Below are 26,066 nucleotides of genomic sequence, written 5' to 3'. Positions count from 1 at the left end.
TTTTTTGATAATTTGTAGTTATGAAATATAGAAAGAATGACTGGTGTATTTTTTCGAGTATTCTAACCGGTGTCTGAGAATCTTCTAATCACAGCTCATTTCCAATAATTTTTCAAATCTGCACTTATTTGCTATTACTTGACTCTGAAAGAAATAAGTTATTCAACATAGAAATTTCTTTAGTTTCAAAAAATCATTTATTGATAAATATTTGAAGATGAATAGAAAAAAAATGTAATACCACTTTTTTTATACTTTAGTACAAATATAATTCCGATAATCTAATGGATTTTATTTAAATAATTGATTGACTGTTTTTATAAGTAAAGAGTATCAAAATATATTTCTGCTTGTCATTAGAGAATCAGAAATATATATATATATATATATATATATATATATATATATATATATATATATATATATATATATATATATATATATATATATATATATATATATATATATGAGTGGTCACCAGTATTCGATCTGCGTCAAGGGACGAATCTTAACTCCACCAAATCTTAAACTGTTTGATTTTCGTTTCTATTTTTTATCCACCGTCCAAACTGACATATGAATGCGACTCCAAAAGCATTACGAGCAGCACTCTAGCTTATTTGCAAAAACTTTAGTGAGAGTCCTGCCGGCATAATCTATATTATATAAAACGCTAATACGTACGTATGTATGTATGTATCAATAAAACCGATGATATTTCTTTTCTCGCGCTGGCAACACTTTTCATTTTTAATTGATTGGATTCGGCGTGCAAAAGCACGTAGTGAGCAACCAGATAACAATTACCAGAATGAGCATTATCAGGTTGTTCAATTCGGATTCATGCACTAAAAACATGACAATATTTAATTTAAACTCAATTAGGAATTAATTAATTAATTGAAGTGAGAATGCTTTAAAAGGCCATTGTTGAATTGATATTTTTCTACTGGGAGCTACCTAAACGTCTAAAAAACGTTTAAGTGTTTGTATTGAATGCATTGAATTTTTTTATATTTCGCGTTTATTTATGCATTGAATTTTCACGCTTTAAAATGCAGAATATTAGTGAAGCAATATTTGATAATTTATTTTGCTAATATGTTTCTTATTTAGCTAATGTTTTGATTTTTTCACCATGTACAATCTAAATAGCTAATATACTTTTTTTAACTGCCAATAAGAACATTGGTAGAATTCTTCTACATAAGTACAATACTATGTCTTTGATGATAAAATACTATGTCTTTGATGATAATATATTATGTCTTTGTGCTAGAACATTATGTTCATTGGCAAGCGTGCGCAGCGAGCCATGGCTCACGGCGTGAATCACATAGGATAGCGTAGCAATTCTCGGGGGTTGGCGAGCGTTAGCGAGCAGGGGGCGGAGCCTCCTAGTCGTTTAAATAATCCCTGAAAGTATGTAACGTTACGGCAGCTTTGTGTCAGAATTTTCTTTTTATTGCCATGAAAATGTTTGTACTAAAAACCTTTCTTCAAATAAAGCGAAAATATTGCAGTTTCAAACCTTTCACCCTAAAAGAATCAAAAATTATAATTTAAAGCTTTTTTTTTAAAGAGTATTGTCACTTAGGTGAAAAGGTCACATGGGTCCGTAATGACGTTTTAGCTGACGTCACATTAGCGATAGGATCAAATTGCGTTGTCCATTAAAATTTTATAACAAGGTGGATTTCAGCTGAGCATACAAGACGTTGCGAAAAGAAACCTTATAATTACCTAGATTTAAGATTATGCTCGCATTGAGACTTGCTTTATTAAAGGATTTTTTCATGTTAAGTCAATCTCGATTTAAATTTCTTATAGAGAAGGTTTGTTTTCCAAGGTTTTGGAATAGGGTAATGAGTTTAAAATAGAGTAGATTGTCATGGATTTCAGTATAAGGTTAGAAGGTTTACACGTAAACAGCATTACAAACCTCTTTTGGTTTACATGAAAGGGTTTTTGCTAAGTGAAAATAAACCTTATTTTGCTATTATAAAACAAATCTATTTTTAGCAGACAAAAAAAAGTTGGGTGCACTTTCATAATAACCACGTCAGACAACTCGTCCAATATATTTTAACTTGGACAGTTTGGTTAATTTGATTACGTAAGAGATAAGGAGAAGTAAAGAATGAAAAAAAAACATGGATTAAGAAGTTTTTTTATATTTCTACACTGTATAGAAATTTAATTCAATTTACCATCATTAGTCACAATTTTTAATTACATAGAAAAATTATAAGAAAAATAAGATTCGATTCAATCAATCTCTCATGCATACAAGCATCTTATTATTGAGTTGAGTTTCATGATCAAAATGTGAAGAAAAATATCCGACAATGAGCAAAAAAATTCTAAAAACTAAAATGAATCATTTTTATGTAATACAGTTGTCCCCACTTAATTGCATATCGGATAATCGAATACCCCGCTTATACGAATAAACAATAACAGAACCAAATTATAATATATTAAACTAATGGTAAATCTCCTTATTTAAACGAATACTTGTTGATTGGTTAACAAGTATCCGTTTAATTGCAGAAAGAAGAGGTACTTAGGAGAAAAATTAATTTTTGAAAAATGAGACCATTCACCAGTAAGAATGGAATTTCCATTTTTCAGTTAAGAAAATAAGAATACAGTAGGCGGTTACTTTATTAGGGACTTCCTGTTCATTAGTTGCTCTACATTCTAATTATCTGATTATTAGGAGTATTCTGATTATTAGGGGTATAGTGTAAGAACAAATCTAACCTTGCTGGACATGAAGTAATACATGAAGTAAAAAAGAGTTTTTGCCATTTTTTGAGTTACTTCACTCACACCTCATTTTAAAATGTAAAAAAAGTACAGAAAATAAGAATACAATAGGTGGTTACTTTAATAGGGACTTCTTGTTCATTAGTTTGCTCTACATTCTAATTACCTGATTATTAGGAGTATTCTGATTATTAGGGGTATAGTGTAAGAACAAATCTAACCTTGCTGGACATGAAGTAATACATGAAGTAAAAAAGGGTTTTTACCATTTTTTTGAGTTAATTAACTCACACATCATTTTGGAATGCAAAAAAAGTAAAGAATAATTTGTTTTGTGGTCAAGCAGTCCCCTCCTAGTGCGCTATTATAGTTTTGATAAGAAAAGGTTTCAGAAACCTAACACACTAGTGTCCAGTGTTTCTTTCTCTTAAGTAGAATAATCATTGCTTAACGAAGTGCAATCATCGCTCAAATAACATTCATATTTTATGATGCTGACACAGACAGTTTTAATTACAATTGTTTACTGATCCAAAAAATAGTTTATTTATGATTAAAAAACTACACTATTCATTAAATACCATTTAATAAGGAAATTTTTCGAAAATTTGTAATTTAAGATTGAATAAAGCACTTCCTTTTTAATCGAATAACCCGCTTAATTGAATAGAATAGGCTACAACCAATGGTATTCCTTTAGGCGCGGGGTGGACTGTAATTAAACATCATTAAAAAATAATTAAGTTAATTTATTGAATTTAAAAACATTAGCGCATTTGTGAGTTTATTCGCCTGAGGTACAATATCTTACTAAAAATCGCACTTTTTCCTATTATTTGACCCCTTATAAGGCTTTGGTAACTATACTTATCACCAAATTCAAACTTTAAATAAAGATGGGAAACTATTTTTCCAACCTATGATTCGTTCGACCATCTACAGATAAACTCAGGGAATAAAAAGAAGGGAAAAAACAATGAAGGATTTTCTTCAACTTAAATGCGGGTAACAATAAAGGTTTGAGTGAGATCAAGAGATCAACATTAGAGAACTACTTTCTCTCGCACGCTATGCGCCGTTATTTCACTGTCCAGGTTTACTGCCAACTCTTTTCAGTAGGAAAGAATTTTAAATTCCAAAAAAATAGTTTTAAAAATCAAATTAGTTTTTGAGTAATAAACTCAATTAATTTTATTTAGAAAATCAATCACAATCCCAAAAATATTTAATCATATCATAAACTGGAAAAAAATGGCAGTATAATGGTTTATTGGTTCTGAGGAGGTTAGAGGTCAACCGAAAACTCCGCCATGTCTTTCAAAAGTGATTGGACCTACGTTATTCATTTTCGATCTAGCAAAAAATTATTTTATTTTCTCCCAAGTTCACTCCATAAAAACTTTTAAAATTTTATATTTTAATAATTAAATATAAATTAAAAGTATGTTTATCATGCTTCCAACTTACCTTTCGTTGAAGATACTACAATGATGATCAACAAAGCAATTATTATGCGCAGAGCCATTGTATACAATTGAATATTCAACTTACAAATGAATTAATATTTAAAAAATAGCAAATAATGATTTGCCTTAACAAGCAGTAAATGAGGAAGTTTACAAAAGGGTGTATCAACAACAGGAAATTAATTAAAATGTCTAGATAAAAGACTTTATAATTTTTATTCTTTTTATTATTTTTTTCAAACGAAGTAATTTTTTGAATGGTAATATTTACTAATAACTTGTTATATAGCTTGAAATAATATAAAAAATATTAGAAATTAATTTTAAACAAATTTCTTTACACATTAGTTATTCTTTCAGATTTCGACTATTTTCGGTCAGTATAGGTATATATTAAGTTTCAGTCTTTTTAGAGTTAATAAAGACTAAATTACATGGTAAATATTTTAAAAATTTTATCATTAATATCAAATTGTACTTATTTTTTTATTGGAAATTATAAAAAGGGGAGAAATTTTTTATGTACCAATTGCGTGGGTTTTGCTTGGAAAGTTTTTTTAAAATTATTTATAAACTCTGTCTTGTAATGTTTAAAGTAACGCTTTAGAGAAAGTATTAAACTTTTTACTATCATCATGTTCTAGTAGTTCTGTATTACAAAATATACGGTACCAGAGATATATTAAATACTCAACGGTACCAAAATATACAAACCTTTTTAGGCTTATATTAAAAGGTTTTTCTGGGAGAAAATATAAATTATTTCGCTATCTGAAAAGCAACTATTAAAGCAACTATATTTAAGGATAATTGTAGTGGAAACCCAATATCTATTCAATTGTTCGAAAACGTTCGAAAATCGCTTGATCTTTTAAAATAAACTTTTTCAGTAAAGGAAAAAATAATTATATTTAACTAAATATATTATATATATTAAATATATTAAAAATAAGAAAATTAAACACTTCATCAAACGTAAATTTTTGTTTTAAAAATAATGTACTTGCTATAAGTGTATATAAATTCAAACCTATATACTATTTTCTATTTCTTCATTGAATTTTTTATTTAAATTCAGAAATATAAAGTGTTCTTCTGATTGAACATCAATAGCAATAAATATTGAGATTTAAAAGAATCAAACATTTTGATAATTTTTAATTTGAAGTATTAAGATTTGGTTGAATTTCGCTTGAAAAGACTCTTGAAAAAGTCTGTGAAACTTGAATGTTCCAGTTCTTCAAATACAGTATCATCAGTAACACTGTCGATATCAGTAGATTCTTTTTTCACACCATCTAAATGAAAGAAAAATTTTATCATAAAAAAAATCAACAATTTGGAAACTAACGATAAAAAATCAGAAGACAAACTTCGATATTAAATGCAAATAAGTACATATTTAATGGGCGCTTTGAATTTGAATTTTGAAGTTTTGCCTGCCAATTCTATTCAAAGACTGAAAAAACATCTCCCACTATTTGATCCAGGAGTTCCTTTGTCCTCTGGATTGGGTCCAAAATTACATGACTACGGTGTTGTTTTCCCTGTTTAAATTACAAATTTAGAATAAAAAAAAGTTTACTACATAGCTTTCTGGCGCTTTTTGTGTTTCGTATGAATCAGTGCATTAGATAAAACAAAATCATTGAATTAACAATATTCCTCAGTTATTATTTAATTTGGAATACTTTTCGAAATGGCTAGTTTTCATATCGCTAATCACATTAAAATAATAATAAATGGTAATTTCGATACAGGAAGCAGTTTTAAAGATCTGTTTCGAAGCAGCGGTATACTCATTTCCGAAGCTAATTAATGAACGTAATTAAAATACAAAAAGTTCTTATCGCATTTTAATTTCTTTCTTCATTTAATGGGGGAAAAAAGACTTTCGCTAAGGTCAATTATAGACTAGCATGATAGTTTATAGCTCCAAATTAAAAAGGTTTATCGCTAATGCGACATCAAATGCTTCAGAAACTCATACCTTCAAAGACGAAACGAAATAACTAAAATACCTGTAACGTCTTTGGCAAACAACAGAAGCAGCCTTGACTCGCCTTGTAAAATGTACCCTCAAAAAATTGGTTCAACGTAAAGTCTCAATCAAAGTCAATGGGCCCATAATATTGCAATTTGTGAATATTATGTAAAAAATGAGAATGTCAATGAAATGTCAAGTTGAACTTTAATTTCCCCTGCGGTCATGCGTAAGCTGTTTAAGTTTGCATGACAATATGGTTCAACAAGGCCTCGTATTAAAGTAGTAGACAATTTGCGCGATATTGTGGCTCAAAGCGTTTCCAAATTTTCTGACTAAGTTTAGAGAATTATTAACTATCGTAAGGGCGTCCGCTGTTTCGGGTGCTCGACTTAACATTGCGTTTTGCTGCGCACAAAGACTTAAAAACTTGAAATCACGAAGATGTAGGGAAAAAATAAGGAATTAGATTTTACAAGAAAAATTTAAGATTCGATTATTTGTTCGAGACTTTTCTACTATGTCAAGTCTGTATCAACTATGTCAAGATAAAACGTGAAGTTTAAAAAAAAAAAAAAAAAAAAAAAAAAAAAACTATGTGGACTGACCCACTAAATGACGGAGTTGAAATTTGACATGCTGATTGGGCAATTTTCAATTATAAAATTAACTCTAGGTAATGTTTTTTCGAAATTCTATTTTGTTTGAAAAGTTATAGCAATTTTAACGTGCGAAAAAAATTTACGTAAAGCAGTAAATACGCACATTTTTTTACTGTTCTCTTTTCTTTTTGTTTTTTGTATTAAATAATGATTATTTATTCATCAGCGTCGAAAAATGTGTCTCGCTCTTGAAATTATTAATTTATTATCTCGCGCTTGATTTAATGTCAAAAGTAACAAAACAAAATGAACAAATAAAACAAAACCCAGAACGCATGTAACCTTATGGCAAACCTTGCGTCGGAATTTTCTTTTTATTGTCACGAAAATATCTGTACGAAAAATCTTTTTTCAGTAAAGTAAAAATATTGCAGTTTCAAACCTTTCATCCTAAAATGATTAAAAATTATTTTTACTGTTCTCTTTTCTTTTTGCTTTTTGTATTAAATAATGATTATTTATTCATCAGCGTCGAAAAATGTGTCTCGCTCTTGAAATTATTAATTTATTATCTCGCGCTTGATTTAATGTCAAAAGTAACAAAACAAAATGAACAAATAAAACAAAACCCAGAACGCATGTAACCTTATGGCAAACCTTGCGTCGGAATTTTCTTTTTATTGTCACGAAAATATCTGTACGAAAAATCTTTTTTCAGTAAAGTAAAAATATTGCAGTTTCAAACCTTTCATCCTAAAATGATTAAAAATTATTTTTACTGTTCTCTTTTCTTTTTGCTTTTTGTATTAAATAATGATTATTTATTCATCAGCGTCGAAAAATGTGTCTCGCTCTTGAAATTATTAATTTATTATCTCGCGCTTGATTTAATGTCAAAAGTAACAAAACAAAATGGACAAATAAAACAAAACCCAGAACGCATGTAACCTTATGGCAAACCTTGCGTCGGAATTTTCTTTTTATTGTCACAAAAATATCTGTACGAAAAACCTTTTTTCAATAAAGCAAAAATATTGCAGTTTCAAACCTTTCATTCTAAAATTATTAAAAATTATTTTTAACGTTTTTTTTAGAAGTATTGCCACGTAGGTATAATGGTCGCTTAGATCCATAATGATGTTTTAGTTGGCGTCAGAATTTTAGTGGAGCATACAAGGCGTTGCGAAAAGAAACCTTATAATTACCTATATATGAGATTATTTTCAAAATGAGGATAGCTTTATTGAAGGATTTTTTACACGCTAAGACAACCAAGATTTATGGTTTTTATATAGAAGTTGTTTTCAAAGGTTTTGGATTAGGGTAATGTGCGTAGAATAGAACAGATGGTCATAGATCTCGTTTTAAGGTTAGAAGGCCTACAGCCGCACTACAAACCTTTTTTAGGTTTAATATAAAAGAGTTTTGGTGAGTTAAAATAAATCTTTTTCTGATATCTGCGTCTGGGGATTTGGGAAAAGAAGCGAGCAGATTCGGAGTTTCTAAATATTTTGAACTACAAATAAAATTTTATTTACTGCAATTGTATTCGTCACTGCCATCTGCACAGTTAAATATTCCATCACACACGTCTGATTTCCGGACGCATTGCCCGCTTCTACATCGAAATTTGGTTTCTGAGTCACAAACTCTAGCATGGCAATTGCGTTCATCACTGTAATCTTCGCAATCTCGCCTTCCATTGCAAATCTCCAATTCATCAAGACAATAATATCCATCGTCGCACCGAAATCCAAATGGACAAGCTTAAACAGAAAAATAAATTCTTTAAAATAAATATCGATATCAGTTACAAAAAGGTAGAATAATAATAGTGATTAAGATATTAGAGATATAGAGATGATGAAAGCTATTCATTAATAAGTGAATAATTGACAGACAATGTGTCTTTTCAATCGTTTATTTAGACACACACATGACATAGAAAAGTTATAGGTAGATAAAGGGGAAAATTCCCGCAAAGAGAAAGCTGCTGTTGTCTTTAACATGAAAGCATCTTCTGCTCTGCGAAGCTCTCGTAACAGTGCGCGCATGCGCGGACAAACAGGTTTCCCCGATTAGAGAACCAAAACTTTTGATTTTTCTTCTTTTCTTTATTATAATATTCTATGATTTTTTTACATTTTTATTTTCGCTGGAAGTAAAACAGTTAGCTTGCTTCCCTTTCCTTATAGTTCAATTTTCTTTTTTCCCTTCCCACCCAGAAAATATGTAACCTTACATCTACCTTGTTCGGAATTTTCTTTTTTCTGTCACGAAAATATCTGTACCAAAAACATTTTTTCAATAAAGCAAAAATATAGCAGCTTCAAACATATCATCCTAAAAGGATGAAAAATTACTTTTTAAAGCTTTTTTAAAAAGTATTACCCCTTAGAGTCCTTAATGATGTAATAGCTGACGTCACATATTCGATATCATCAAATTGCATTGTCCATCAAAATTTCAAGACAAGGTGGATTTTAGCTCAGCGTGCCAGGCTTAACGAAAAGAAACCTTATAATTACCTATATATAAGATTATTTTCACCTTGAGGCTAGCTGTATTGAAGAATTCTTTTCACGCTGAGACAACCACGATTTAAGGTTTTTATATATAAGACTGTTTTCCAAGATTTTGGAAGAGCAGTGTTTCCCAAACGTATGAATTTTGTTTAATCTTTCTAAATTTTTCGTAACGCTGTGCACCACTAATGAAAAAATGAATGTATTTTTTACTACAAAAAATTTGCACAAAAGTTAAAAATCACAACTGGCCGTTGACACCACTAATTATTGAATGTTAACTCGTCCCGCAGTGGACTGATCGTTAAGACCCAGCAGATCACCGAAGTCAAGCATCACTGACTGCTGTCAGTGTTGGGGTTGGTGACAACTTGGATCAGTCTGCGTAGGGACCATGGGTGTGCGGTATTGGTATTCGTTAAACAGTTCTAAAGTAAAGTGCTCGAATTCGCGTGCAGGTCGTCGGGCTACCGAAGCAGGGGTGCCATCCCCTCTGCAAGGGATCAAAATTCTGATGGCATGTCTTCGGATCATCCACATGTATGTATCTCAGACCGTCGCCAGTAGCAGATAGTGCAGCTCTAAAGCGACATAAATGAACAAATCAATCAATCAATGTTAACTCTGCAGAAAACAGCCCATAGAAAAAGACGCAATTGTAAATTTCCGTAACTAGCTTTGTTTTTTAATAAAATTTTCTGAAATTCTTGTTTGTTCCAAGATATTTCGCAAAAGAACACGAACCTTCGCTAAACTGTTCCTGTACCCCTAGGGGTAAGCGAACCACGCTTTGGGAAACACTGGATTAGAGTAATGTACGTAGAATAGAGAAGATGGTCACAGATCTCGTTTTAAGGTAAGAAGGCTTTCACGTAAACAGCATTACAAACCTTTTTAGATTTACAATAAAAGGGTTTTGGTAAGTTAAAATAAATCTTTTTTTCTTTCTTCTTCGCTAACTGGGTCTGGGGAGTTGGGGAGCGAAGCGAGCAGATTCGAAGCTTCCAAATGTTTTAAAATACAGATGAAGTTTGACTTACTGCAATTGTATTCGTCACTGTCATCTTCACAGTCAAATACTCCATTACACACGTCTGATTTCCGGATGCATTGCCCGCTTCTACATTGAAATTCGGTTTCTGAGTCACATACTTTGGCAGGGCAATCGCGTTCGTCACTGTTATCATCGCAATCATTTTCTCCGTCGCAAACGTACATTTCATCAGTGCAATATCCATCGTCACACTGAAATTGGAATGGACAAGCTGTAACAAAAAAGATAAATTCTTTAAAATAAATATCGAAATCAGTTACAAATATGTAGGCTAATAATAGGTAAGAGAACCAGAACTTTGATTTTCTATGATGCATTCTATGATTTTTCTATATTTTTATTTTCGCTGGAAGTAAAATAGTTAGCTTGCTTCTCTTTTCTTTTAGTTTAATTTCTTATTTTCCCTTTCCACCGAGAAAGAATGTAACCTTACGTCAATCTTGTGTTGGAGCTTTCTTTTTTCTGTCAAGAAAATGTTTGCACTAAAAACCTTTTTTCAATAAAGAAATATACTGCAGTATCAAACCTTTCATCCAAAAAGGATTAAAAATTATTTTTTGAAGCTTTTTTAAAAAGTATTGCTACTTAAGGTCCTTAATAACATTTTAGCTGACGTCACACTAGTGATGGGATCAAATTGCATTGTCGACTAAAATTTCAAGACAAGGTGGATTTTAGATAAGCATACCAGACTTTACGAAAATAAATCTTATAACTTCCTATATATAAGATTATTTTCAAATTGAGGCTAGCTTTGTTGAAGGATTTCTTTTCACGCTGAGACAACCTCGATTTAAGGTTTTTATATATAAGGTTGTTTTCAAGGTTTCGGATTAGCAGTGTTTCCCAAACTTGTGAATTTTGTGTACCATTTCTAAATTTTTCGTAACGCTTTATACCATTAATGAAAATATGGATGTATTTTTTGCTATAAAAAATTTGAAAAAATGTTAAAAGTCACGACTGGATGTTGACACCACAATTATTGAAAGTTAACTCTTCAAAAATTAGCCAATAGAAAAATACGTAATCGTAAATTTCCATGGTTAGCTTTGTTTTTAAATAACATTTTTTGAAATTCTCGTTTGTTGTAAAATATTTCGCATAAGAACGTGTACCTCAGCTAAACCGTTCCCGTACTCCTGGCGGTATGCTAACCACACTTTGGGAAACACTGGATTAGGATAATGTGCGTAAAATAGAGAAGATGGTCACAGATCTCATTTTAAGGTTAGATAGCTTACACGTAAACCGCATTACAAACTTTTTTAGGTTTACAATAAAAGGGTTTTGGTGAGTTGAAATAAACATTTTTTTGCTATCTGGGGACTTGGAGAGCGAAGCGAGCAGATTCGGAACTTCCAAATATTTTAAACTATAGATAAATTTGTATTTACTGCAATTGTATTCGTCACTGTCATCTTCACAGTCAGAATATCTATCACATATGAATGATTTCCGGACGCATTGCCCGCTTTGACATCGAAATTCAGTTTCTGAGTCACATACTCTGGCATGGCAATCACGTTCGTCACTGTTATCTTTGCAATCATTTTCTCCGTCGCAAACATACAATTCATCAATACAATATCCATCGTCGCACTGAAATTTGAAGGGACAAGCAGCTGTAAGGGAAAAAAAATAAATTCTTTAAAATAAATATCGATTCCAGTTGCAAAAGTGTATGCTAATAATAAGTAAGAGAACCAAAACTTTAGAATTTTTTTTAATAATATTCTATGATTTATTATTATTTTTTTTATTTATTTTCGCTGGAAGTAAAACAGAAATCTTGCTTGTTCTTTCCGTATAAATCGTTTTCTTTTTTTTTCCCTTCTCATTCATAACATAAACTATAAACCTTCGATCTGAATCCCTTGAGTAAAAAAAAAAAAAAAAAAAAAAAAATTCATGTCATTTTTTTTGAAATTGTAATCCGTTCATTTCGTGGAAGAAACGTTTTTTACTTATATCTAGTTATTTCACATGTCAAAAACAATGATCGATCTGAACAAGTCTACTTCGATTTATGGTCCATTTTGAACAATTGACCTGTGACTGTGACATTATCAACCTCTTCTCGCTATTGATACTCAGTGTCGATCGCACACAACATCGGCCTGCATACACTCGACAGCTAATGGCAACACAGAAGCAACCACGACCGTGAACTTAATACAGCTCTCACGATCAGCAAAATGTTCGGTGATGTTATTACATCTCTGCCGGCTTCTCACAAAACAGCAATGAATCAACTAGTGGTGTCTGTTTATCGAATTCTATCACAGATACAATTCTGGTGGGGAAGTTCTGTAGTGTATCTACCACCACAAAAATACAATTCCTATTCATTAGCATATGAAGTATGTTGACACGATTCCATGATGGGGGTACCTTTTCATAGATAAAGGTTAAAATTGTCAATATCTACTACATCCGCAGTATTTTTATATACTAAAAAAAGATGGGACCTTATAGGGAATACGCACACGGCTAAACCCATTCCCCCTACAACTGGAAGCCTTCACACGGTTTTTTGTAGATAATCCGATTAGACCACTATAAGGGTAAATATGTTTACGAACGAAGCATTTAATGAAAAATCTACGAAAAATATGATAGTGGTAGAAAATATATGTCTAAATATTTGCTTAATTTTTTAATATGATTGGCTTGACTTATTAACTAGTCAACCACTAGATATGCAATTATCAAATATATGTGACAAATTTCCCTCAATTACTTTTAAAAAAGAATTTAGTTTTATGCGCACAACTGGTTCACTTTTTAAATAGTCTGCGCAAACCTTGTAGAGGCTTTCAGATGTAGAAGGGGATGGCTAAACTCGCCTCAGTGAGGATTTTTAATGTTTCTCAAATTCCATTTACGCTTTAACGCAGAATTTTTTTAAGAAAATATTTTTCATTATTTTGTATTAATTTTGGTCAAAATAATTGAAAAATGTTAAATTTATCATTTTGTTAATTTATAGTAATGAAATACAGAATAAAACACCGGTGTATTTTTCTGAGTATTCTAACCGGTGTATTTTTCTGAGAATTTTCTAAACACAGCTCACTTCCTATAATTTTTCATATTTGCACTAATTTGCTATTACTTGACTCTGAAAGAAATAGTTATTCAAAATAGAAATTTCTTTAGATTCAAAAAATCATTTATTGATAAATAAATGAAGACGAATAGAAAAAAAAAATTAATACTTCTTTTTTTGTGGTCTATCTGGGTCTAGAGAATTGGGGAGCGAAGCGAGCAGATTCGGAGCTTCCAAATATTTTAAACTACAGATAAAGTTGTATTTACTGCAATGTGATTCGTCACTGTCATCTCCACAGTCAGATACTCCATTACATTCGTCTGATTTCAGGACGCAATACCCGCTTCTACATCGAAATTCGGTTTCTGAGTCACATACTCTGTCATGGCAATCGCGTTCGTCACTTCTATCTTCGGAATCGTTGTCTCCGTCACAAACATAGCTTTCGTCAATACAATTTCCATTGTCGCACTGAAATTTGAATTGACAATCGGAAAGAAAAAAATATAAATTCTCTAAAATAAATAACGATTTCAGATACAAAAAAGTAGGCTAATAATTGGTAAGAGAACCAAAACTTTTGATTTTTTTTAAAATAATACTCTATGATTTATTATTATTTTTTATTTATTTTTGCTGGAAATAAAACAGTTAGCTTTCTTTTCTTTCCTTATTGTTCGTTTTCTTTCTTTTTCCCCCCTTATCATTCATAACAAAAACTATAAACCTAATATCTCATTCCCTATTATAGTCCTTATTATAGTACTTCCTTATTATAGTACTTCCTTATTATAGTACTTCCTTATTATAGTACTTCCTTAATTATTGATCAATTTTCCAGATTTATATTGTTTATTGTAAATTTCTTATAGCATATATATTGCATAAATTTTCTTTTTTGTATCCAATAATTTCTGTAGTATCGTAGAGTATCTACCACTACAAAAATACAATTCCTAAACATAAGTATATAAGACATGTTAACTCGGTTCTATGACTGGTAACCATTTCTAAGATGAAGATTAACATGGTCGAGATCTACTACCTCCACATACGTGACCTTCGGGCGTGATGTGAAGACGCCTACCTTATCAAAAACTCCCACTTAGATCAGAACACGCCTGTCTTGACAGTAACGCCCCACTTCGATCTAAACACGCCTACGTCGATGGATGGTCCACTTTGAACATTTGACTTGTGACTGCGACATTTTCAACCTCCTCGCGCTGTTACTACTCAGTCTCCACAACGTGATCTGCATACACTCGACTGCTAATGGCAACACAGGAGCAAGCACAACCGTACACTTAATACAGCTCTCACGATCAGCTAATTGCACGGTGATCTTAATACAGCTCTACCGGCTACTCACAAAACAGCAATGAATCTGCTAGAAGTGTCTGTTCATCGAATTCTATCACAGATATAATTCTGGTGAGGGAGTACTGTAGTGTATCTACCACTACAAAAGTACAATTCCAATTCATTAGTATATTAAACATGTTAATGTTAACTCGATTCTATGATGGGGTACCTTTTGATTGATGAAGATTAACATTGTCAATATCTTCTACCTCTGCAGTATTTTTATATACTAAAAAAAGATGGGATCTAAACTAACTTAAAGAAGGGAATACATCTAAACTCCTTTGCTTCAGTTGCATTCCACAACCTCAATGAAGCACCACTCAGTTCAAGCTCAGGATGAATGAGAAAAGGGTCGCAAGCGACCTCAGATGCCCTGATATTTTATACAGTCCCAGATGTTTTATTCAGTCAACACGGCTAAACTCGCCTCAGTGAGGATTTTTAATGTTTTTCAGATTCCCTTCCGTAACCCTTTGACGCAGAATTTTTTTAAAAATTTGTTTTCATTATTTCGTATAAATTTAGGTCAAAATAATTGAGAAATGTTAAACTCATGTTTGTGAAAATTGCAACACCATGAAGGACTTATGCGAGATAGCTGAAATTTTCAGGAAATGCAAAGTAGAGCATGTTATGCAAATGATTAGAATTTCAGACCCGTAGCGCATGCTGAGCAGCGCCCTCTAAACGGCTGATGGATCCGAGTAAATAGACGGCTGTAGCGACGCGTGTATGGTAATCGCTGGTAATCTACTTGTGGTAAACGTTAGCTTAGTCGTTACTTATGCATCTTTGATGAAAGAGAGCGAGTTTTCAGCAAATTACGGACTTTGAAGGGGGGAGAACCATCGGCCTTCGGGAAGCTGGATTATCTTATGGTGCAGATGCCGCTCGTGTGCAGCGTAACAGCAGCACAGTGGTGCGTGTTTGGAAGAAGTGGACAAACGAGTGTCAGACAACTTGGAAATCCGGGAGTGGACCCCGAAATGTCACGTCACCTCGCGACTGTAGACACTCGGTCCGCATGGCGCTGTTTGACCTTACGGCCCCCACTACACAACTGGCAGCACAGTGGTGAATAGCTACAGGTGTTTCATTGCGTGCTTCATCAATTCATAGACGTCTGATGCAGCGTGGACTGCGTGCAATGTACTCCTTTATACAGGATCACCATCACGCTAAACCATCACCGCCTGCGGCTGCAATGGGCCAACCAGCATAGGGACTGGCATGCAGATTGGCAGTGTGTAGTGATTTCTGACGAATCCCGCTTTAATTTGTAGTTATGGTCTGGTGTGCCATTGCATATCATGGACAAACTCAATTGCTACGAATTGTGGGTAATCTGAACAGCAACCGGCACATCAGTGAAGTTCTACAGCCCCAAGCTGTTCTCTTCCTTCAAGATTTTCCAGGCGTTGTATTTCAACAGGACAATGCCCGCCCTTATATTGCTAGGACTGTGCAATCGTGCCTTGCATCGCGGTAGGTACAGCTTCTTCCTTGGCCTGCGTATTCCCCGGATATATCGCCAATTGAACATGTGTGGGATTTCGCTGGTCGGCGTCTCACTCGTGATCATCGTCCTGTTGCTTCTACAGATGAACTTTGGGTACGTATACAAACAAAATGAAATGCTTTTTCTCAAGCAAACATTCAAAATTTGTTTGACTGTTACACAAAATACTTATTTTGATCTCTTGTTATTGTTTGTTTGGTTTGAAAATTTAATCATTTGCTTGTACTGCTACTAATCAGCTGTGTATTAAATTTCATTTATTTATGACGATTCCTTCATGGTGTTGCAATTTTCACAAACATGAATTTATATTTTGCATTTTGATAATTTGTAGTTATGAAATACAGAATAAATCATCAATTTATGTTATGCATCAATTTATGTCAATATAATTGAAAAATGTTATATTTAGCATTTTGATGATTTATAGTTATGAAATACAGAATGAAACACCGGTGTATTTTTCAGAATATTCTAACCGGTGTATTTTTCTGAGAATCTTCCAAACACAGCTCTCTTCCAAATGATTTTTCAAATTTACACTTATTTGTTATTACTTGACTGAGAAAGAAATAGTTAGTCAACATAGAAATTTTTTTAGTTTTAAAAAATCATTTATTGATAAATATTTGAATACGAAAGAATAAAATACTTCTTTTTTGTATTTTGGTAATAATATAATTTCGATTATCTAATGAATTTTTTTTAGTTATTGATTGACTGTTTTTCATAAATAAAAAATATCAAAATATATTTTCGCTAGTCATTAGAGCGTCACAAAATATACATATAAGAATGAAGGTCACCGGTAGTCGATCTGCTGTAAGGGTCTGCTCTACCAAATCTAAAATTATTTGATTTTCGTTTCTATTTTTTATCCACCGTTCAAACTGACATATGAAAGTGACTGCAAAAGCATTAAGAGCAGCACTCTAGCTCATTTGCAGAAGAAACTTTAGTGAGAGTTCTGCCGGCATAATCGTTTAAATAATGTCAATACTTTTCTTCTTAAAATTTTTTTTAAAGCTTTATAAATAGTATTGTTGTTTAGGTCCATATTGACGTTTTAGCTGACGTCACACTAGCGATAGGATCAAATTTCTTTGTCCATTTAAAGTTTCATGACAAGGTGAATTTTAGCTGAGCATACAAGCTTTCGAGAAAAGAAATCTTATAATGACCTAGATTAATGATTATTTTCACCTTGAGATTAGCTTTATTAAAGCTTTTTTTTTCACGTTTGAATACCCGAAGTCAAACTCGATTTAAGGTTTTTATTTAGAATGTTATTTTCCAAGGTTTTGGAATAGGGTAATGTGCTTAAAATAAAGCAGATTGTCACAGATTTCGCTTTAAGGTTAGAAGGTTTACACGTAAACAGCATTACAAACCTTTTTAGGTTTACATGAAAAGGTTTTTGCTAAGTAAAAATAAATCTTATTTTGCTATGTGGAAATCCGACTTGCTAAAGCATATATGGGGGGTTGCGTTCTCTATGAATTTCAATCATTTTCTGACCGTTACAATTAGAATTTATCGTGAAATTATCACCACTACCAAGTTTGACCTCGTGTCGAAAAGTGTTCAAAATTGAACTGCGTTCTGAGCTAGATGAATAGGCTTGCTTCAATTTTTCTTTCACTAACAAGCAGAATTTATATCGCCATTTTTGTCGCCAAATAGAATTTATCGTCAATCGTAATTTCGACAAAACTTTCTAGCGAGAGTACTTAAATTTCAACTGATCATGAAACCAATGCTAGTTGCATTTGTTTTCTAAATAATACAAGCGAACTTTATGATCCTTTTTATTGCCAATCAGAATTTTGACAGTTTTTGCTTTGTCGCAATCGGCTGCTTAAACAGCTACTAAACTAAAAAAAAATACAAAAATGGACAAAAAAGGGAAAACAAATCTATTTTTAGCAGACAAAAAAAATGGGTGCACTTTCATAATAACCACGTCAGACAACTCGTCCAATATATTTTAACTTGGACAGTTTGGTTAATTTGATTACGTAAGGGATAAGGAAAAGTAAAGAATTAAAAAAAACATGGATTAAGAAGTTTTTTTATATTTCTACACTGTATAGAAATTTAATTCAATTTACCATCATTAGTCAGAATTTTTAATTACATAGAAAAATTATAAGAAAAATAAGATTCGATTCAATCAATCTCTCATGCATACAAACATCTTATTATTGAGTTGAGTTTCATGATCAAAATGTGAAGAAAAATATCCGACATTAAGCAAAAAATTTCTAAAAGCTGAAATGAATCCTTTTTATCTAATAATTAAACATGACTAAAAATTTATTAAATTAAGTTACTGAATTTTAAAAAAATTGTTTATCGCATTTATGAGTTTACTTGCCTGAAGTACATTATTTAAGTAAGAATCGTATTTTCTCGTATTGTTTAACCTATTGGTTTTAAAGCATTTTCTCCTATTATTTAGGCTTTGGTAAGTATACTCACCACGAATCTCAAATTCTAAATAAAGATGGGAAACTATGTGATTTGTTCGATCATCTACAGATAAACTCAGGGAATAAAAAGAAGGCAAAAAACAATGAAGGATTTTCTTCAAGTTAAATGCGGGTAACAATAAAGGTTCGAGTTAGATCTAGAGGTCAACACTAGAGAGCTACATTCTCTTGTACGTTATGAGTCGTTATTTCAAGCTCCACGCTTACTGCTAACTCTTTAAAGTTTTAAATTCCACCCCCCAAAAAAAGTTCTAAAAATCAAATTAGTTTTTGGGTCTCACTAAATAAATTTTATTTAATAAATCAATCACAATCACAAAATAATTTAATAATAACATAACCCGAAATAAATGGAAGTATAAAAATGTTTATTGGAAGTCAGGAGGTTAAACGTCTATCACTACCGAAAACTCCTCCATGTCTTTCTAAAGTGATAGGGCCAACGCTATTCAGTTTTTATCTAGCAAAAAATTATTTTACTTTCACCCAAGTCCACTCCAAAAAAAGTTTCAAAATTTTATATTTTAATATTTAAATATAAATTAAGAGTATCTTTATCATGCTTACCTTGCGTTGAAGATACTACAACGGTGATAAACAAAGCAATTATTATACGTAGATCCATTGTATACAATTGAATACTCAACTTACAATTGAGTTAATATTTCAAAAATTAACGAATAATGATTTGCCTTAACAAGCATTAAATGAGGAAGTCTACAATAGGGTATATCAGCAACCGGAAATTAATTAAAATGTCTTGATAAAAGATTCTTAACACAAATAAAAAAAAATTTAACTACTTATACATTTAATCTCACCAAAAAGCTTTTTTTTTTCTACAGCAAGTCGAGTCAATGGGCATTTTTATCATTAGATTGTCCAAGGAAGTCATTTTGAGCGCTTTTTCATTTGCAAAAAATGTACAAATAATAATGCATTAATTATTTCTTTTTTAAAATGAAGTAATTTTTTTTATTGTTTATATTTACTAATAACTTGTTATATAACTGAAAATAATATTAAAAATTAATTTTAATCAAATTTCTTTATACATTAGTTATTTCTTGTCATTTTGACTGCTTTTGGGCATTATTTGTATATGTTACCGGCTAAGTTTGATATCCCGCATTTTATAGAATGCCTAGGCATTGTATATAATGCCTAAAACTAGCTGGCAATGTATGAAATGATTTATATTTCACAGATTTCCTAGGCATTCCATAGAATGCCAAATTAGAAACCGGCAAAGTATAAAATACATCTCCGATTCGTCAAAATGTCATGACAAAATGACATATTCAGAACGTCATTCAAGCCTGTTATGCTGCAACAAGTAGGTTAATTTCTCATTTTTTATATGAAAATTTTGTTTCCTTTAATAAGAAAAGCATACATTATAATTTGCACAACTTTTTATTTTTCTTTACACATTTTGAATAAATGTTTTTTAATAGCACTCTTAGTATTTTTTCAGAATAACATTTTTATTTTTGAGAAATGCATGTTACTGTGAATGACCGAAATCTGGAGAATGTCGACTTTCACCGGTGGATGTCAACAATCACATAGCCACTTTGGTGAATGTTCGAAATATTTATTACATCCGACTTGATATTAATTTATTCGTCGATATTATTTTATTTCTTTGATATTTTAACACTTACTGACGATAGATTGGAAGAAACATCAGTGTTTGGAGTATCGGGCAAATATATACCGGGCAATGGCACTTGACCTTAAAAAAATATCAGTGTAGGGTATACCGGGCAAAATCATGCCGGGCAGTGGCAGTTGACCTTAAAAAAACATCAGTGTAGGATATACCGGGCAAATGTATACCAGGCTGTAGCACTTAACTAGACCTAGTATGATTAGACCTTTAGTAAGGTCAAGTGCCATTGCCCAGTATATATTTGGCCGATACTCCAAACACTGGTGTTTCCTCTAATTTATCGTCAGTAAGTATTAATATATCTATCTATATATATATATATATATATATATATATATATATGTATATATATATATATATATATATATATATATATATATATATATATATATATATATATATATATATATATATATATATATATATATATATATATATATATATATATATATATATATATATATATATATATATATATATATGTATGTATGTATTTGCCCGATACTCTCAGCACTGGTGTTTCTTCTAATCTATCGTCAGTAAGTATTAATATCGAATAAATGTAATTATATCCAGGAATAAATTAATATCAAATTGGATGTTATAAATATTTCGGACATTCACCAAAGCGACTATGTGATTGTCAACATTCACCGGTGAAAGTCAACAACCAACGATTTCGGTCATTCACAGTAACAGGCACATTATTTACATAATAACTTCATCAGTACATTTTTTTCATACTTTGCCTCAATAGCATTCGTCATTCTATGGAATGCCTAGGTATTTTATACAATGCCTAGGGAAAGAATGTAATATTTCTCACATTTCATACTTTGAATGAAAACAACTGGCAATATATACAATGCCTAGGTATTCTATACAATGCCGGCGTTTCATACTCTGCCGATGACATATATACTAAGTTTCTAGTGTTAATAAAGATTGAATTACATGATAAATATTTTTAAAAATGTATCATTAATATCAAACAATACTAATTTTTTTATTGAAAATTATAAAATAAGGAGAAATTATTTATGTAGAAATTTGGGAGGGTTTCACTTGAAAATTTTTTAAAAATTATTTTGAAACTGTCTCTTGAAAAGTTTAAAGTAACATTTAAAGTAGGTAACGCTTTAGAGAATGTATTTAATTTTTTACTATCATTATATTCTAATATAGCTCTGTAATGCAGAAAATACGATACAAGATATATTTTATATTCTACAGTATCAAAATATACAAACCTTTTAAGGTTTACATTTTAAGGTTTTTGCTGGGTGAGAATAAACCTTATTTTGCTATCTGAGAAGGCTATTAAAGCAACTATTTTTAAGGATAATTGTAATGGAAAATCAATATCTATCCTATAGATGTTTGGAAATTGCTTGATCTTTTAAAATAAACTTTTTCAGTAGAGGAAAAAATAATTATATTTAACTAAATTTATTATATACATTAAATGTATAAAAAATAAGAAAATTAAACACTTCCATCAAATATAAAGTTTTGTTTTAAAAATAATGTACTTGCTATAAGTGTATATAAATCCAAACCTATATACTATTTTCTATTTGTTCATTGAATTATTTATTTAAATTCAAAAATATAAAAATTTCATTTGATTAAGCATCAATAGCAATAAATATTGAAATTAAAAAGAATAAAACATTTTGAGAATTTTTAATTTGAAATATTAAAATTTGGTTGAATTTCGCTTGAAAAGACTCTTGAAAAAATCTGTGAAACTTGAATGTTCCAGTTCTCCAAATGCAGTATCATCAGTAACACTGTCGATAACAGTAGATTCTTTTTTCACATCATCTAAATGAAACAAAAATCTCATTATACAAAAAAATCAACAATTTTTAAAACAACGATAAAAAATCAGAAGAAATCTTCGATATTAAATGCAAATAAGTGTATATTTAATGGACGCTTTAAATTTGAATGATTGAATTTTGAGGTTTTGCCTGCAATTCTATTAAAAATTGAAAAAAAAAAAAAAACATTTTCCACTATTTGATCCAGGAGTTCCTTTTTCTTCGGGATTGGGTTCAAAATTACATGCCTACGGAGTTGTTTTCTTCGCTTAAATTACAAATTTAGTATGAAAAAAAAAGGTTTACTACAAAACTTTCTGGCGCTTTTTTGTGTTTCATACGAATCAGTGCATAAGATAAAACAAAATCATTCAATTAACAACGTTCCTCAGTTATTATTTAATTTTGAATAATTCTCGATATCGCTAGTTTTCATATTGCTAAGCACATTAAAATAATAATAAATGGTAATTTCGAAATAGGAAGCAGTATCAAAGATCCGTTTTGAAACAAGGGCATACTCAATTCCAAAGTTAATTAATGCTGAAAGTTCTTATCACATTTCAATTTCTTTCTTCATTTAATAGGGAAAAAAAGACTTTCACTATGGTCAATTATAAACTAGCATGATAATTTATAGCGTCAAATGAAAAAGGGTTATTGCTAATGCGACATCAAATGCTTCAGAAACTCATATCTTCGAAGACGAAACAAAAAAACTAAAATACCTCTAACGTAGTTGGCAAACAACAGAAGCAGCCTTGACTCGCCTTGTAAATGTACCTTTTAAAAATTGGTTCAGTGTAAAATCTTAATCGAAGTCAATGGAACTATAATATGGAGTTTATTCATTGCAATTTGTTAATAACATGTAAAAATGAACCATGCTTCGCTCTTCAAGTTGAACTTTAATTTCCCCTGCGATCATGTGTAAGATGTTTAAGTTTTCGCAACAATATGGTTCAACAAGGCAAAGCAAAGGCAATAAATCAAAGGCCTCGTAATAAAGTAGTTAATAATTTGCGCGATATTGTGGCTCAAAGCGTTTCCAAAGTTTCTAACTAAGTTTAGAGAATTATTAACTATCGTAATGGCCTCCTCTTATTCGGGTGCACGACTTAACATTCATTTTGTTTTGCTGCGCACAAAGACCTAAAAACTTGAAATCACGAAGATGTAGGGAAAAAATAAGGAATTAGATGGACCAACTATGTCTATATCAACTATGTTAAGATAAAACTGGAAGTTTAGAATAAAAAAATTAAAAAAAAACTATGTTGACTGATATATTTTTCCAGGGCCCGACCTAGCCAAATTTGGACCCTTAGCAAAAACTACTTTGGGGGGTGCCCCTTTGGTATACTATTTCAGTGATGAAGAACCGAACTTTATGGAGGTATTTAAAACTTTCACCTCATTATAGATATATAACAAGGAAAGTGACTGGAATCTAAAATGGTTATAAATGCCCCCCTCCCTCGAATGGTTAGACGAAATATCGTTCTGCTTATTTTATTGATTTTTTGACATTTCTATGTCCATCGTGAAGATTACAGTTTTCTGATTGTTAAGTTTGTCATCTATCTGCGAAAATTTCATGTCCTTGCTGACATTTAGGGCGGAATTTAGCTAAATTTTCGCAATTACAATGGCTCAATTAAGCCAATCAGATCCTGTGTTTTTGTAAACATATAACATTTTGCGATATGTAAAAAAAACTTTTGATTGACCAAATATGTCCATTGTAACTGTGAAAATTTAGCTTAATTCCGTGCTAGAAAGCCATGTATTTACGAAATAGAGATTTTTTGTGTTCATATGAAAGATTAATGCAGAAGCTAGTATAAAATTGACTATTTTACACTGTACTGATATTTTGTTTTAAAAAAATTTTATTAGATGAAAAAAGTTCAGAAGAAATCCTTCTTTTCCTTCTTTTTGATTTTTGGGGTTCCTCTGAAGTGGGGGCCCGGGCCAACTGCCCCCCTATGCCCCTGCTCTAGTCAGACTCTGTACTTCCCACTAAAATGAAGTGGCAGAGTTGAAATTTGACATGCTGATTGAGCCGTTTTCAAATATAAAATTAAAGCATGGTATTGTTTTTTCGAAATTATATTTTGTTCGAAAAATAGTGCGACTTTAACGAGCAAAAAGAATTTACGTAAAAATACGAAAATTCTTTTACTCTTTAATTTTTTTTTCGATGAATTATAATGATTATTTATTCTTCACCGACGAAAAAATTGTCTCGCTCTTGAAATCATTATTTTATAACCTCGCTCTTGATTTAATGCGAAAGTTACAAAACAAAATGGACAAATAAAAGAAAACCCAGAAAGCATGTAACCTTATGCCTTTCTTTTTTTTGTCCCGAAAATATCTGTACTAAAAACCTTTTTTTAATAAAGCAAAAATATATCACCTTCAAACCTTTCATCCTAAAAGGATTAAAAATTATTTTTTAAAAAGTATTATCACTTAGGTCTATAATGGTATCTTAGCTGATGTCACACTTGTGATAGTGTCCAACTGCATAGTCTATTAAAATTTCAAGACAAGGTTAATTTTAGCTGAGCTTACAAAACCTTGCGAAAAGAAACCTTATAATTACCTAGATTTAAGATTATTTTCAACTTGAGTCTAGCTGTATTGAAGGATTTTTTCACGCTAAGACAACCTCGGATTAAGGTTTTTATATTAAGGTTGTTTTCCGAGGTTTTGGATTAGGATAACGTGCGTAGAATAGAGCAGATGGTCACAAATCTCGTTTTAATGTTAGATGGCTCACACGTAAACAGCATAACAAACCTTATAAGGATTACAATAAAAGGGTTTTGGTGAGTTGAAATAAACATTTTTTTGCTATCTGGGTCTGGGTAGTGCGAAGCGAGCAGATTCAGTGCTTCCAAATATCTTAAACTAAAGATAAAGTTTTATTTACTGCAATTTGATTCGTCACTGTCATCTTCACAGTCAGATATTTCATCACATACGTCTGATTTCAGGACGCATTGCCCGCTTCTACATCGAAATTCAGTTTCTGAGTAACATACTCTGGCATGGCAATCGCGTTCGTCACTGTTATCTTTGCAATCTTTTCTTCCGTCGCAAACATCCAATTGATCAATACAAAAATATCCATCCTCACACCGAATTTGAAATGGACAAGCTGTAACAAAAAATTAATATCTTTATAATAATAGAGATGATGAAAATTATTCATAAATTATAAGTGAACTAGGAAGCTTCGCCTCCTACTCGCTGGCGCTCGCCAACCCCCGGAACTGCTTTCGCAGTTCATTTCGGTTCATCATTAGATTGTCCAAGGAAGTCATTTTGAGCGCTTTTTCATTTGCAAAAAATGTACAAATAATAATGCATTAATTATTTCTTTTTTAAAATGAAGTAATTTTTTTTATTGTTTATATTTACTAATAACTTGTTATATAACTGAAAATAATATTAAAAATTAATTTTAATCAAATTTCTTTATACATTAGTTATTTCTTGTCATTTTGACTGCTTTTGGGCATTATTTGTATATGTTACCGGCTAAGTTTGATATCCCGCATTTTATAGAATGCCTAGGCATTGTATATAATGCCTAAAACTAGCTGGCAATGTATGAAATGATTTATATTTCACAGATTTCCTAGGCATTCCATAGAATGCCAAATTAGAAACCGGCAAAGTATAAAATACATCTCCGATTCGTCAAAATGTCATGA

At 31.2% G+C, this 26,066-nt stretch overlaps 3 protein-coding genes across 3 annotated transcripts in view; all 3 read right to left on the bottom strand.

Annotated features, from left to right (window-relative positions):
- LOC147810798 (uncharacterized) overlaps positions 1-4,380 on the bottom strand; it is a 31,498-nt gene extending 27,118 nt beyond the window's left edge. Inside the window, exon 1 of the mRNA XM_087160752.1 lies at positions 4,240-4,380. Within this exon, the coding sequence (XP_087016878.1) occupies positions 4,240-4,297 (58 nt within the window). The 5' untranslated portion in view covers positions 4,298-4,380. The remainder of the gene's footprint in view (positions 1-4,239) is intronic.
- Positions 4,381-5,269: 889 nt separating this feature from the next.
- On the bottom strand, positions 5,270-20,789 carry LOC147810797 (uncharacterized). Its single transcript, XM_071182025.2, has 5 exons — positions 19,405-20,789; positions 11,801-12,028; positions 10,390-10,614; positions 8,363-8,590; positions 5,270-5,536 (listed from the first exon to the last, which is right to left on the bottom strand). The coding sequence occupies exons 1-5, from the start codon at positions 19,460-19,462 to the stop codon at positions 5,409-5,411; spliced, it is 867 nt and encodes a 288-aa protein (XP_071038126.2). The 5' UTR covers positions 19,463-20,789; the 3' UTR covers positions 5,270-5,408.
- A 1,395-nt stretch (positions 20,790-22,184) lies between these two features.
- Positions 22,185-25,517, bottom strand: LOC147810796 (uncharacterized; the record flags this gene model as incomplete). The annotated part of the gene is made up of 2 exons (XM_087162089.1): positions 22,185-22,339; positions 25,280-25,517. Coding segments are annotated over 2 exons (366 nt in total), but the record flags the coding sequence as incomplete, so codon positions are not given.
- Positions 25,518-26,066: the final 549 nt, after the last annotated feature.

This window comes from Parasteatoda tepidariorum, chromosome 4 (genome assembly GCF_982258835.1).
Source record: "Parasteatoda tepidariorum strain Cologne lab strain chromosome 4, Ptep-v5.0, whole genome shotgun sequence".
NCBI classification, from domain to species: Eukaryota; Metazoa; Arthropoda; class Arachnida; order Araneae; family Theridiidae; genus Parasteatoda; species Parasteatoda tepidariorum.
This window is presented reverse-complemented; position numbering and strand designations above follow the sequence as displayed.

Coding starts and splice junctions, on each gene's coding strand:
- LOC147810797 (XM_071182025.2), bottom strand. CDS start 19,462: ATGGATCTACGTATAATAATTGCTTTGTTTATCACCGTTGTAGTATCT. Junction 8,591..10,389: donor CAGTGACGAATACAATTGCA/GTAAGTCAAACT, acceptor TTTCTGTTTAAG/CTTGTCCATTTGGATTTCGG. Junction 5,537..8,362: donor CAGTGACGAATACAATTGCA/GTAAATAAAATT, acceptor TCTTTCATTTAG/ATGGTGTGAAAAAAGAATCT.